At 44.6% G+C, this 15609-nt stretch overlaps 1 protein-coding gene across 1 annotated transcript in view; it reads left to right on the top strand.

Moving 5' to 3' along the window:
* Window positions 1-12586, top strand: part of UNC93A (unc-93 homolog A) — a 41165-nt gene extending 28579 nt beyond the window's left edge. Inside the window, exons 6-8 of the mRNA XM_038741655.1 lie at window positions 2856-2991; window positions 4792-4923; window positions 11909-12586. Of these exons, the coding sequence (XP_038597583.1) occupies window positions 2856-2991; window positions 4792-4923; window positions 11909-12177 (537 nt within the window). The 3' untranslated portion in view covers window positions 12178-12586. The remainder of the gene's footprint in view (window positions 1-2855; window positions 2992-4791; window positions 4924-11908) is intronic.
* The last annotated feature ends 3023 nt before the right edge of the window (window positions 12587-15609 follow it).

The following is a 15609-nucleotide window of genomic DNA, read 5'->3' as shown; positions in this document are numbered from 1 at the left end:
AATAATACTAATAACTATTATTATAAGTAGAGATAATGTGATCAAAGAACATGCAATTTAAGGTGAAATTCACCACGTATGCCTTGAAAAGATCAATTATCTTAGTGCAGTGCTTGACATATTAAAACACTTGAATATCACACTAATAGTAATAATAATTATTAATAATGACAATGAGCTCAAAGAACATGCAAATTATGGTAAAATCTATGATGTATGTCTTGAAAAGATCAATTTAGAACCCAAGTCCAAGCACCACTGAACACACACGAAGACTGTCCCTTGCTGTGAGCTTTGGTTTCTTATAATGCAACATCTATAGGCCCTTTTGTTTTTTTCTTTTAACTTCTTGTGTCACAATTCTTTTTGTGATATCACTAGATTGTAAGCTTTTTGTGAGCAGGAATAACGCCTACCGACTCTATTGTATTGTGCTCTTCCAAACCCAAAACAGTGCTCCGACTGACTGATTGAAACAAATGGCTACCTAGGTACAGGTTATTCCATTATTTCTTTAGACTTGTTGTCAACACATCATAACCTGGAACCACTGTCACATTCTCTTGGGTGTGCGACTTTTGGGTATAGTCATCTGCTCACAACAATTCTCCAACAGCTGGGCTGATGCTACATGTTAAGCGTGATGTCCCTTCTATGTTTTTCAATCTCAATAGCTGTGTCATTGTCTCCAGGACTTGTTCACATGGCTTTGACTACTGCAGGCACTTCCTCGGTACTTGGGACAAATGCCATGCCTGTGCACACTGGAAGATTGTCTGTATTTTTCACGGCCTCTTCTCTGATAGTAGAAGATGAGTTGAGGGGAACATTGAGATGTTGGCAACTCTTTCAGAATTTCTTCCCTGTCTGGGATGAGGCCCTAAATTCTCTAAAATCCTCTCTTTCCCATCCATCTAAACGGCAAGTGTGCTGATCCAAACACTTGTCCTATCCCACTTTGACCACCGCATCGGCCTCCTGGCCGACCTCCCTGCCTCCTATTTCTCCCCACTCCCGTCTATATTTCACTCTGCTGCACATATCATTTTTCTGAAAATGTTCAGTACGTGTCTCTCCACTCCCCAAGAATCTCCAGTGGTTGCCCATCCACCTCCGCATCAAATGGAAACTTTCTACCAAAGATAAAAAGTTACAATGTCCGGCCTGGGAGTCAGAATGTCATGGGTTCTAATCCCAGCTCTGCCACCACTTCACTTCTCTGTGCCTCAGTTACCTCATCTGTAAAATGGGGATTAAGACTGTGAGCCCCATGTGGGACAGGGACTGTGTCCAACCCGCTTTGCTTGTATTCACCCCAGCGCTTAGTACAGTGCCTGGCACACAGAAAGTGTTTAAAAATACCATAATTATTATTATTTAAAGCACTCTGTTAGCTCAACCCTCCTATCTCAACTCACTATTTCTTACTACAACCAGCACGCATCCTTCATTTTCTAATACCAATCTACTCGCCAACTCTATCTCACCTCATTACTCTCCTACTACAACTCAGTCGGTACAATTCACTCCTCTAATGCCAATCTTCTCACTGTACCTCCATCTCGTCTATCTTGACGCCGACCTCTTGTCCACATCCTGCCTCTCACCTGGAACACCCTCCCTCATCTTATCCAACAGACAATTACTCTCTCTGACTTCAAAGCCTTACTGAAGGCACATCTCCTCCAAGAAGCCTTCCCTAAGCCCTCCTTTCCTCTTTTCCATTCTGCATTGTCCTGACTTGCTGCCTTTATTCATCCCTCCCTTCCAGCCCCACAGCACTTATGTCCGTATCGGTAATTTTATTTATTTATATTAATGTCTGTCTCCCCCTCTAAACTGTAAGCTAGCTGTGGGCAGGGAATGTGTCTGCTGCATTGTTATATAGTACTCTCCCCAGCACTTAGTACAGTGCTCTGTACACAGTAACCACTCAATAAATAAGATCAACTGACTAGGAAGTAACCAGCTCCCTCTGGATTTGTACACAGCTTTGGGCTTAAAGCTCTGGGTGGGTCGTGTGGGGGGCAACCCCTTCACTCTTTTTTGTCACTGGGGCCACCGTGGAGCCAGAAACAGCATGGACAAGGACAAGGGAAGAGCCACCTTCGACCGTGGTTCTTCCGTCCCTTGCCACAGTTCCCACAACTCCCAGAGTCCTTCGTGGTGACAATCAGCCGCCGAATCAATCAGACAATTGACCGGCTCCCGTCCCGATGGCGCGGCAGCAGGAGCTGATGACTTTCAGAAAGGGAGGGGGCCAAAAGGAAGACTCTCCCCTTATTAGACTGGAAGCTCCATGAAGACAGGGATCGTGTATACCAATTCTATTGTATTATACTTTCCCAAAGTGTATAACTTCAGAGCCCAGAGAATATCCCGCTCCTGCCTTGTGCCATCAGTGATGTGGTGCGGTTTGGCTGAAAAACCTCAAGTTCAGTTAAGTTGTCTTTGGATCTACTGAACTCTCCCAGCAGCTTATTGCAGTGCTCTGGCAGAATAAACAATCACTAATTACTACTGATTGATTGATTCACTGAAACTCTGGGGTTTCAGCGATTCTGCCCCTGAAGAGTTAAGATGACAGGCTCAATCTCGATCTCTAGCAATAGAATGAAAGAATGAATCTGAGCAATTTTACCCGGCCCCAGCCCCCTATCAAATTTCTGAGCCCCCACGCTCTTTCAACAATATTTATTGAATGCTTACTTGGTGCAGAACACTGCACTAAACGTGTGGGAGAGTACAATATAAAAGAGCTGTTTATGCACGATACCTGCCCTCAAGGAACTTACAGTCTGTGACAGGGAATTTTCACCCACACAGATATGACATTGCCATTTTCTCCCCTTTAGTCTTATGTGACCTGTGCCTTGGGAATACAGTACGTTGGTTATGTGATGATCTGCTTTGCAGCCACCAACTCAATCTGCTCCATGCTGTTTGGCAAGCTGTCCCAGTACACTGGCCGAATAGCCCTGTTCCTCCTAGGTACGTAATGGTGTGGCCACATCCCCTAAGTGCAAAAGCGTCAAAGGGGAAGTGCCCCAGTGCAAACTGGAGAATCCAGCTGGGACCTTCCACACGAAGGAGCAAAGCAAATATCTTCACCTTCCCTCCCTTCCCACACTGTTGATTTGTGCTATTGGGAAAGGACTGAGATTGGAAGAGATTCTTCCACTCTACAGATCTGGACCGGATCTAACGAGGTCAGAAGTTTCCAGCAGCAGCTTCTAGCAGCTTGAGTGTTTAAAACATACTTTTTTGGCAACGCTGTGAGTGGTTATTAAAAAGCATTTAGGAAGTGCCTGCTGCATTTGACACTCTACTAGGTGCTGCACCAAGTGACCTGAATTGATGAGGAGGAACATGATTGTCTGCTCCTTCTTGACTCCGTGCTGGTCAGACTCCAGTCTGGTTTCAGGAGAAAGTCACAGCCCGAGAACGGGTCATGTCTGTGGTTAGGGTCACTGCCCCACCACTGCTCCCCCTCTTTGCCCAGCCCCATGCTGATCTTTGGGCCGGGAAGCAGATTGGCCCAGCGTCCCACCCCATCTAACTCTGCAGAGTGGAAGGATCCCTTCCACTGAGGCCCACAGGGCTCATGGGATGGTGGTTGCAGAGCCTCTGAGAAGAAGGGATAAGTTCTCCCATTAACCCTCAGGTTGGGGTCTAAAGAAGGCTCAGAGGAGCGTGATCTAGGGGTCTTGGTCTCTGTGGCATGAGAGGGGTGAGCCACGGAGGGGCCGATAATGAGGCTCTAGAGACAGAAAGGGGGAGATTGTGGACCTCCAGGGGGAAGAAAGCCACAAAAAAGAGGGCAGTGGTGGCCTGGTTAGCCTGATAGGCCAAGAAGACTACCTAAATGTCAGGAGCTGGGGCAGAGTTGGAGGCAGCAGAGGATGGAGAGAAGGAATTCTTCAGATGTGCTGGGGCCTTGAAAACTCCCCAGGATTCCTCAGACACAACCCCAAAAGACCAATCAATCAATCAGCAGTACATACTGGGTGCTTATTGGGTGCAGAGCACTTTACTAAGCACATGGAGAGTACATTATAACAGAGTTGGTAGACGTGTTCCCTGCCCACCAGAATCTTACAGTCTAGAGGGGGTGACAGATATTAAAATAAATTTCGGATATGTATGTAAGTTCTGTGAGGCTGAAGGTGAGGTGAATATCAAATGTTTTAAGGGCACAGACCCAAGTGCATAGGTGATACAGAAAGGGGAGGAAAAATGAGAGCTTAGCCTGGGAAGGCCTCTTGGGGAGATATGATTTTAGAAGGGCTTTGAAGGTGGGGAGAGTGGTGGTCTGTTGTATATAATGGTGGTATTTAAGTGCTTACTATGTGTCAGGTACTGTACTAAGCACTATTGTATATGAGGGAGGAGGGAGTTCCAGGCCAGACCAATAGCTAATTTTCAGTTTAGCCTGCTGGGAGGCCAAAATAAGTCAGACTTGGAAACTGAAGGGCAACTTCCTTGAGGGCCTGACCCCATAGTAGACATGTAGAAAGTCAAAAATGAATTTAGAGCCAATGGAAGAACACTAAGCAAAGAAAATACCATCATTTATAAAGGAAATGCCACTGACCTTCCTGGAGAAATAATAGTATAGTGTTCAGCACACAGTAAGTGCTCAATAAATACAATTAAATTAATAGTTCAGGTCTGAAGAGATCAAGAGAATTGGTCCAGGAGATCCAGAGCCTCTAAAATCAACTTTGCTTTCTGCTCTCGGCTCTAATCGACATTCTTTTCTCTCTCCATTCTCCGTCTTTCCCTCACCAGGTGCTGCGATAAATCTTGCCTGTATCATTGCCCTTTTGCTGTGGAAACCCCATCCAGATATGTTTGCTGTGTTCTTCATATTCCCTGCCCTTTGGGGCATGGCTGATGCCATCTGGCAGACCCAAACAAATGGTAAGTCCCAAATGGCTTTCCTAAATGGGAGTGGTTTTGCAGGCGCAAGAGGCTGGGGGCTGGAGAGATGAGGTGAGTTTGAGGGGAGCGAAGATTGTGAGCTGATGAAGAGTGGGAAGGGAGTGGAGAAGTAGGAAGGAAAGAGTTGATTTTGGACTGTAAAGCCAGAGGTTAGAAGTTTCTGTTAAAGATGGAAAGGGTTGGATAACCACTGGAAGTTTTTGAGAAGTGTGGGGATATGTATATAAAAGTGATCTGGGCAGGAGAGTCAAGTAAAGACTGGAGAGGGAAGAGATTTTAGGCAAGGAGGTCAACAAGGAGGTTGATGCAGTAGTCAAGATGGGATATGACAAGTGTCTGGACCAGGGTGGTGGTAGTTTGGATAGAGAGGAAGCAGTGGGACATGGAAATGTTGTGGAGGAAATACAAAGTAACTGGGTGACTGACAGCACTTTAAGTTCGAAAGAAGGGGAGGAGCCCAAGAAAATACCCAAATTTCAGACTTCGGAGAAGGAGTGGGTGGTAGTGCCGTTTACTGAAATTGGAAAGTTAAATGGAGGAGAGAATTAGAAAGGAAGGATGAAGAATTCAGTTCTGGTCATCAATTGATGGATCAGTGGTATTTACTGAACACCTACTGTGTGCAGAGCACTAGTTGGCACTTGAGGGGGCAGAGATTTTTTTATGGTATTTGTTAAGCGCTTACTATGTGTCGAACACCATTCTAAGCGTTGGGGTAGATGTAAGTTAATTAGGTGACTCACATGGGACTCACAGCTTAAGTAGGAACGAGAACAGGTATTTAAACCCCATTTAACAGTTGATGGAACGGAGGCACAGAGAATTGAAGCGACTTGCCCAAAGTCACACAACAAGCAATTGGCAGAGCCAGGATTAGAAGCCAAGTCTTCGGAGCCCATGCTCTTTCTCTAGAGTTGGAAGACACATTCCTTGCTCACAGTGACTTACTGCCTAGAGGGATGTATATGAAATTTGAGGTGTTGGGCAGGCATCCAGATTACAAAGGAGATACGTATTGTTTAGACTTGGGAGACAGCAAAGTAGAGGTGGTCATGGAAGCTGTGGGAATGGAGTGAGGATAGAAGGGGATGTAGAACAGAGCCTGGATGTTCATCCACAGCCATGGAGTGAGAGTCAGAGGAAGAGCTAGAAAAACAGATGGAGAGAAGTTGTCAGAGAGAGAAGAGGAAAGCCAGGAGGGGAACTGTGACTGAAAAAAAAAAAGTCAGCAAGTGTTTTCAGGAGAAGGGAGTGGTCTGTGGTGTCAAAGGCAGCTGGGAGGTCAAGGTCTATTCCTGGAATTGCCATCCTCTTCCCAGCCCCTGCTCCCAAGCCTCCTGGGACAAGATTAAACACTGAACTTTCACTGGGCAGCGGGTCAGTTTTCTGGTTCACTGCCCCTGCCCCTCCCGAGTCCACATCCCCCAATCATATTGTGGGATCCGCATCTCAGCGCACAAGGTCATCCCCACTTCTCACGGCTGTTGGTCCCAGAAAGCCACTCTGATTCTGGAGCAAGGTTTGAGAGAAAAAATGATCTTCTGTGGGGAAAGACCCATTCAACTGTAGGCCATCCAATAATACTGATAACAATCATAATGATGGTATTTGCTAAGCGCTTACTATGTACCTGGCACTGTAAGCAGATCCCAGAGGGTGAAAAGTTCCAGTTCTGCTCTTTCCTATGATATTTGTTAATCACTTACTATCTGCCAGACACTGTATTAAGCAATGGGCTAGATACAAGTTAATCAGGTTGGACACAGTCCATGTCCCACGTGGGGCTCACACTTTAATCCCCATTCTACAGTTGAGGTAACTGAGGGACAGAGAAGTTAAGGGCACACAGCAGACGAGTGGCAGAGCCAGGATTAGAACCCAGGTCCTTCTGACTCCCGAGCCTCCACTAGGCCACACATCTTCTCATATTTTGGGAGGGTCCTCTGTCCTACAACTCAACTTTGCCTTTGAAAATCTTCACTGTATCTTGGACTCCACCCACAACCAACATGGTTTATAATCCAGCTATGCTGTCTTCCCAACCTAGGCTCCTGGGTCTGTAGCTGTAGGTTAGGTTTCCTTGGGTTCTTGGATCACAGTGGAATCCATCAATGATCTAATGATTCAGTGATATTTATTGAGCACTTACTATGTGGGAGACATCAGCCTTCCCAAGATTTGACCCATATGGGCCACAGGAAGATGCGGAATCGGAGAACGCAGAACCACAGGGGATGAGCGAGCATTTTTTGTTTCTTTTTTCAAATGGTATTTGTTCAGCGCTTACTATGTGTCAAGCACTGTCCTAATGTTGGAGAAGGTACAAGTTAGTTAGGGAACACTGCCCGTCCTGCGGGGCCCTCCCAGTTTAAGTATGAGAGAAAACAGATATCTCCATTTTGCTGTTGAAGAAACTGAGGCTCAGAAAAGTGACTTGGTCATGGTCACACAGCAAGCAATTGGCAGAGAACCCAGGTCCTTCTCATCCCTAGGCCCGGGCTTTCTCCACGGGGCCATGCTGTTTCTCATTTGAAAGCAATGACCTGATCCGGGAGGAAGACGGTTGTCACCCCCAGGGTGGGCTGGGAGAAGTGAGTCATTGCTTCTTGGGTAATTATGGCATTTAGTAAATGCTTACAATGTACTAAGCACTGGGGTAAGTACAAGGTTATGAAAGGGAACACACTCCCAATCACTCACGGGATTCATAAACTGTTAATATGGGCCAAGCCCTATGCTCAGTGCTGAGGTAGAGATGATTCAATAGCATGACGTAATGGAAAGAGTGTAGGCCAAGGGAGTCAAAAGGTCTGGGTTCTAATTCCAGCTCCTCCACTGGTCTGTTGTGTGGCTCTGGGCAAGTCACTTCATATCTCTGTACCCCAGTTACCTCATCTGTAAAATGGGGACTAAGACTGTGAGCCCCACGTGGGAAAGGGACTGTGTCCAATCCAATTTTCTTGTATCCACCCCAGCCCTTAATATAGTGCCTGGCACATAGTAAGCGCTAAACAAGTACCATTATTATTAATAAAAATAATAATTATAATTGTGGTAATTATTAAGCACTTATTAAGTGCCAAGCACTGTACTAAGCACTGGGGTAGCTACAAAATAATTAGGTCATGCCCAATCCCTATGCCACATGGGATTCACAGTCTAAGTAGAAAGAATAAGTAGTGACTCCTCATTTTACAGATGAGGAAACTGAGGCACAGAGAAGTTAAGGGATTTACCCAAGGTCACACAGCAGGCAGATGGCTGAGCCTAGGTTAGGACCCAGGTCAATACAAGCAGATCAGACACAGTCTGTCACCCCCTGGGCTCACAGTCTAAGGGGGACGAAGAACAGGTATGCAATCCCCTTTTTACAGAGAAGATAACTGAGGGCCCATTCTGCTTATAATTCTTCTGTCAATTGCATCTTTCAATTAAAAATAAACATCTCTATATTAATACGCCTTCCACTTTATCCCAAGACGCACCTATCAAACAATTAACCCCATGAAATTCTAAATGAATGAAAATGTACAATGCCTACAATCCTAGGTATTTCAGTTCTACCCCTCTATAATTTTCCCACGCTTACTATTCTCAACTTCCAACAGTTGGATCCCAAACCGTCTAATTACTCTTCAACTCTGATTAGTCCACCTTATTACCAAATAATAGTGATGTATAATAAGGAAGGTCAAATATTAATCACATTAATTAATATTTAGTGCCTCAACCGGTCTTCTAGGATTGCTTCTTCATACATTTACCCCCTACTACACTATTATCTATAAGCATAGGAATGGCTATTCCCCTGTGATTAGGAGCAGTCCTTATGGGATTTTGTAGTAAACCCAAAGCCTCTTTAGCCCATTTTCTTCCCCACTAATTCCTATACTTATTATCAAAAGTATCAGCCTATCATCATCCCAGGGTTAAGTCATGACTAGAGATGCCACAGCCCACCCAGGCCAGACTATTTGGAAGCTGTTGAGCCCTCACTGGATATACTTGCTCAGCATTAGTAAGTCAGGGTGAGATAGACTGTCTCTGCTGCCGAATTGTACTTTCCAAGCGCTCAGTGCAGTGCTCTGCACATGGTAAGTGCTCAATAAATACGACTGAACAAATGAATGAAGGGAGTGGGAAGGTTCTTTTGCACATTTCTAGAAGAGCTTCTCTAACCTGGGGGATATTTTTGCCCTAAAGTTAACTAAGCGTGCCTCCTGGAGGTACCTCATTACAATATAATTAAAATTTATAGCCAGTTAAAAAAAAGGAATAATCAGTCAGTCAATTCTATTGAGCCCTTACTGTGTGCAAAACACTGTACTAAGCATTTGGGAGAGTACAATATAACGTAACAGGCACATTCCCTTCCCACACGAGTTCAGTCTAGAGGGATTTTACATTCAGTGAATAGTTCATTTTCAGCAGCTTCACAGATGATTTATTGTCAATTATTTTTTGACAATAATAATAATAATAATGATATTTGTTAAGGGCTTACTATATGCCAAGCACTGTTCTAAGCACTGGAGTAGATACAAGGTAATCAGGTTGTCCCATGTGGGGCTCACTGTCTTAATCCCCATTTTCCAGAGGTGGTCACTAAGGCACAGAGAAATTAAGCAGCTTGCCCAAGGTCACACAGCAGACAAGTAGCAGAGCTGGGATTAGAACCCACGAACGACCTCTGACTCCCAAACCCAGGCTCTTGTCACTAGGCTATGCTGCTTAAAAGCTTGGGAGTGTACACTATAACAACTTAACAGACACATTTCCTTCCCACACTAGCTTACAGTCTATAGGGAGCTTACAGTTAGAGGAGTTTTACAATCAGTGAATAGTTCATTTTCAGCAGCATGGCAGATGATTTATTTTAAATTATTTCTGATAATAATAATAATAATAATGATATTTGTTAAGTGCTTACTATGTGCCAAGCACCGTTCTAAGCGCTGGGGTATTTACAAGGTTATCAGGTTGTCCCATGTGGGGCTCACAGCCTTAATCCCCATTTTCCAGAGGAGGTCACTGAAGAACAGAGAAGTTAAGAGGCTTACCCAAGGTCACATAGCAGGAAAGTAGTGGAGCCAGGATTAGAAACCACGTCCTCTAACTCCCAAGCCCGTGCTCTTTCCACTAAGCCACACTGCTTCTCCCATGCCAAGGCTTTAATATTTCTATCCCCTAAAAGACATTTTAATGCAAGTGTTTGTATGGGGGCAGTATCACACCACCACAACAATAATAATATTAATAACGATGATTATTATTTTTATATATTATGGGATAAGCCAGGCACTATTCTAAATGCTGGGAAACATACAAGGTACAAGACACAAATCCTGTTCCACCTGCGTTTATATTCTTAATTCCCATTTTACAGATGATGTAACTGGGGTAGGGATAAGTGAAGTGACTTGTCCAAGGTCATACAGCAGACAAGTGGCTGGGACTAGGAATTCAGATCCTCTAACTCCCAGGCTTATGCTTTTTCCACTAGGCCATGTTGCCTCTAGGGAAACCATTATGCAGCAGGTTCAGCACTCTATTTGGAGGTCCAACTGAGGTTGATACAAGGGGTACCACCACCCACCGGCTGATATATGCGTCCGTGGCCGATGCAGGCCCACCAGGGTCTAAATCATGCTCCGACCGCTTGCCTGATCCCCAGGGTTTGGACCCCCAGCTCAGCATGGCTGTGGAAGAGATGTGCACCCCATTTTACAGCCCTGTGTAGCTATGAAAGTGTTTCGGTGTTTCATGTCTGGAAATCTTTTAGTGGTACCTCCCTTTTCCGCCTTTGCTCTGGACCCCAAGCTCCAGACAACAACAGCCCCGTTCCGGGCAGCAATCACGTAAACGGCTGCTGAACATTTCCTCTGGGACGAGGCCAATGCTTCACTATGCTTAGTCCCTCTGACAGGGATGAAAATCAATGTGCAGGTTTCTATGGTAACCGTGAAAGCCCGTCGCTTGCAGCATACATTCCTCTGAAGTCCCAGCAAACCTAGTTCCAAACCTCCCTGGGCCCAGATTTCAGCTAATACGGTTGACAGACTCCAGGAATAATGATGATGGCAGTTATGTGGTAAATTCTAACCGGGTGTCAAGCGCTGTATTCCGGGCTGAGGTAGATGATGAAATCAATCACAATCCCTGTCCGATTGAGGCTCACAATCTAAGTGGGAGGGAGAATAGAGACTGAATTCCAATTTTTCAGGTGAGGAAACTGAGGCACAGAGATGTTAGATGACGTGTCTAAGCTCACACTGCAGTGAAGCTAAAGATAGAAGGCAAGACTTCAAGGAGATGGCAAACTAATGTAAGAGGAGGCAGACATGAATAATTTTCAAAGAGTGGGTGAAACTGAGTAATAATAATGAACTACTGGAAATGGACAGAAAAGGGAGGCAAGATTATTACGAGGATGGAGAAAATATGTATGCTGGAAGATATTTAAAATATTGTGAAGGGCACACAGTAAGCACCCAATAAATATGATTGATTGATTATGACTCTCCAGTCCGAAAAGTGAGGACTGATAAGAGACATGGATGAAATTTTACAAAATTATGGAGGGGTAAACCCAGAATTTTTTATTTCCCCAAACCCCAATACCACCCAGAAAAGGGGGTAAATGCTAAGGCTTAGAAGGGTCAGGTGACTTCCCCTTGTGAGGAGTAAGATTAGGGAACTTGTTCCCAAAGGAAATGGTGCCAAAAAAGGATTTGGAATAACTGCATGCTGGCTGGTTACTACAGACAATGTTAGAAGAGATGGATGGTGCATTCCCATGGATGAGGATGGTTGTCTAGGTGATAGAGTCCTGGGATGAGTGAGTCAGGAATGGTCAATGCCAAAAATTAAGAATTCAAAATAAAAATTTTTTAAAACAACTGGGAGATAGTGAAAGTGATTTTAAAACCTTTTTCAGTACAGTATTTCTCCGTCTCTCTTTCAGCTCTCTATGGAGTTCTATTTGAGACCCGCAAGGAAGCTGCTTTTGCCAATTATCGCCTCTGGGAGTCTCTCGGATTCGTCATAGCTTTTGGATACAGCACCTTTTTGTGCGTCTCCGTCAAGCTCTACGTTGTACTCGCAGTTCTGCTTGTGGCAATGGTGACTTACGGAATAGCTGAGTACTTGGAATTCAAAAACCCTTCTGATAAGCTGGCCGCCCCTGAAAGGGGTGACCAGATAGACCCTCCAGAGAAGCAAACATACCTGTAAAATGAGATCCGTGGCAGAGAAAAATCAGAATACGCCAGTCACTTCTTCGGGTATAATGTCAGCAGTCGGTGATCCTTTCGAAAGTCAACGCAATCTAACTTTGCACATTTGTTCAAGTTCATGTTGTCTTGGGTATCCTGGGGAAAAAAAAAATTCAAAAATCAGAAAAGACCGAGTTCTGACCCAGAGTCTGATCAGCCCATGGAAAGTTGCTCCAATGATGTAACATATTTTTGCCTTTAATCAATCAATCCCATCATATTTACTGAATGCCTACTGTGTAGGGAACACTGTACTAAGCACTAGGGAGAGTAGCCTGGCCTGGTCACTTCATATTCTTGCAGGTAGCCTTCCCTATTCTTTTCCAGAAATCAGCCTCTTAATAAACTCAGTTGTCACTTTGAGGATCTGCCCATGAAACTTTGATTCTCAACACACGGCTAGCAGAAAAAAACACATCAAAGTCTTGAATATATTTGCTGCCTTATAGATTCTTCGAGAGGAACCTCTCATACAGGATGTTCCTCCACCCCTTCACCCCGTCCCCTCCATCCTCTCCCTCTCCACACACTCCCGTGATTTGGGACCCCACCTTCCCATTCGGTGCCTGGCTCTTGGAAGACACAGAAAAGTGGAATGATCTAGTGAAAGGCAATCAGAATTGGGAGGCTCCACCACCTGTCTGCTGTGTGGCCTTGGGCAAGTCACTTCACTGCTCTGTGCCCAAGTTTCCCCATCTGTAAAATGTGATGAAGACTGTGAGCCCTGTGTGGGACAGGGACTGTGCCCAACCTGATCACCTTGTAACTACCCCAGTGCTTAGAATGGTGCTTGGCACATATTAAGTGCTTAACAAATACTATAATTATTATTATTATTTGAAGACACTCAACTTCTCTGTGCCTCAGTTTTCTCATCTGTAAATGGGGATTCAGTTCTTGTCTTTCCTTAGATTGTGAGCCCCATGTAGAGAAGCAGTGTGGTTTACTGGAAAGAGCAGGGCCTTGGGAGTCAGAGGACTTGGGTTCTAATCCCGGCTCCGCCACTTGTCTGCTGTGTGACCTTGGGCTAGTCACTTAACTTCTCAGTGCCTCAGTTACCTCAGCTGTAAAATGGGGATTAAAAGTGTGAGCCCCACACAGGACAACCTGATTACCCTGTGTCTACCCCAGGGTTTAGAACAGTGCTTGGCACATACTAAGCACTTAACAAATACCATAACTATTATTATTCTAATGTAGGATGGGGACCTTATTTTTTGGCACATAGTAAACCCTTAACAAATATCATATTCCAGTAATAATAACAGTCATTACTGGAGACAAAATATCATATCCTAATACTGCCTAATCGTTTCTACAGAGTAAACAAGTGCAACGTCTTTGGCCAGAGGCCTTCCCTCAAACAAATGGCTTGCATTAAGAAACAAATTTCACTTTTTGGCTATCCTAACAGATAGCAGCAGTACCCTAGAGATTTTTTCTAATCTCCATTAATTCATTCATTCAATCATATTTATTGAGCGCTTACTGTGTGCAGAGCACTGTACTAAGCATTTGGAAAGTACAATTTGGCAACAGATAGGGACAATCCCTACCCAACATCGGGCTAACAGTCTAGAAGGAGGGAGACAGACAACAAAACAAAACAAGTAGACAGGCATCAAGGCATCAGTAGCGTTGATTTCCAATGAGGCCCTGTTGAAAACAGAAGGTTAATCAGATTTCCTATCCCTCCCCACCTCCAACACCTCAGTGGACCTGCTTGTAACTAAGGAGCCCAGACTCACACTCCTCTCCAGACATTCCCAAATACTTGAGAATTCCAAGGCAAGACTCTTCAAATGATTTCAAAACCACAGTGTCCCAAATGGCAGGATTGTTGAACGAAGGAAAACAGATTAGAAATAAAGAAAACAAAACAAAAATTCCCGAAGGCTAATATGCCATTAAATCCCCTACTGTGAATGTACTCTGACTCAACTGTGGACTTCTTGCCAAAAAAACCCCACCAGCACGTTCTCACAACCACCTGGGCAACTTTAACTTGAATCCAGGGGGCTCAGTCTCAACTTCAGCAGCTTTTCTAAATTGATGACTGCAACATCTCCCAAGTAGTGTTCAAGTCGCTGGATGACTTGAATAAACACTGATTTTCAGGAGAGGCTACTGCTGATGCCTGTCACTTACTAAACCTGATAAAAGCGGATATGAGTTCTTGTATTCCTTCCTGTGACAGAAGGTACTTCTGGTTCCTTAATTGGGGCATCACCCTTCAGTTCCAAGAGACCAGGATGATGATGATGGTGAAGACGACAATGATGTTTGTGGAGTGCTTACTATATGACAATCACTATACTAAGCACTGGGGTAGCTACAACATGGTAAAGTCAGAAACAGTCCATGATCATAATCTTAGGATCCTATCTTATTATCATATTTCATTTATTAGGTGGAGCTTTCTCCTTCTCCTCCTCCTGCTCCTTGGATTCCCATTCCTCATTTTCTCCACCACTAAGTCCCCTTCCTTGACCTCCCTTCTCTCTACCACTTCCCATCTATCCACCACCACCCCTTTATAGTTATTAGTCTCATCCTTTAAGGCCAGCACCATAGCGACTGAATTTTGGAACCAAGTCCTTTAGTTATCAGATTGTACCTTTTTAACTCTTGGATCTCTTTCCAGGGATCTTGGAGACAGGAAACTCCTTGACAGCAGGAAGGCTGTGTCTACCAATTCTATTGCATTGTATTCTCCCAAGCCCTTAGTAGAGCATACTGCACCCATTACGCATTTCATATATATATCAAGCAAAAACTCCTCACTATTGCCTTCAAAGCTCTCCATCACCTTGCCTTCTTCTACCTCACCTCCCTTCTCTCCTTCTACAGCCCAGCCTGCACACTCCGCTCCTCTGCTGCCACTAAACTCCTCATTGGGCCTTGTTCTCACCTGTCCCAACTTCGACCCCTGGCCCACGTCCTGGAATGCCCTCCCTCTGCACATCTGCCAAACTAGCTCACTTCCTCCCTTCAAAGCCCTACTGAAGGCTCACCTACTCCGGGAGGCCTTCCCAGACTAAGCCCCCCTTTTCCTCTGCTCCTCCCCCCGCATCACCCCGATTCACTCTCTTTGCTCTACCCCTCTCCCCACCCCACAGCACTAGCATGCATATGTACATACTTATAATTCTATTTATTTTTATTAATGTGTATAAATCTATAATTCAATTTATTTATAATGATGCTACTGATGCCTGTTCATTTGTTTTGATGTCTGTCTCCCCCCTTCTGGACTGTAAAGCCCATTGTGGGTGGGGATTGTCTCTGTTGCTGAATTGTACTTTCCAAGCACTTAGTACAGTGCTCTGCACACAGTAAGCACTCAATAAATATGATTGAATGAATGAATATATGTATATATATATGTGTG

Source organism: Tachyglossus aculeatus, chromosome 2 (genome assembly GCF_015852505.1).
Source record: "Tachyglossus aculeatus isolate mTacAcu1 chromosome 2, mTacAcu1.pri, whole genome shotgun sequence".
In the NCBI taxonomy this organism is placed as follows: Eukaryota; Metazoa; Chordata; class Mammalia; order Monotremata; family Tachyglossidae; genus Tachyglossus; species Tachyglossus aculeatus.
This window is presented reverse-complemented; position numbering and strand designations above follow the sequence as displayed.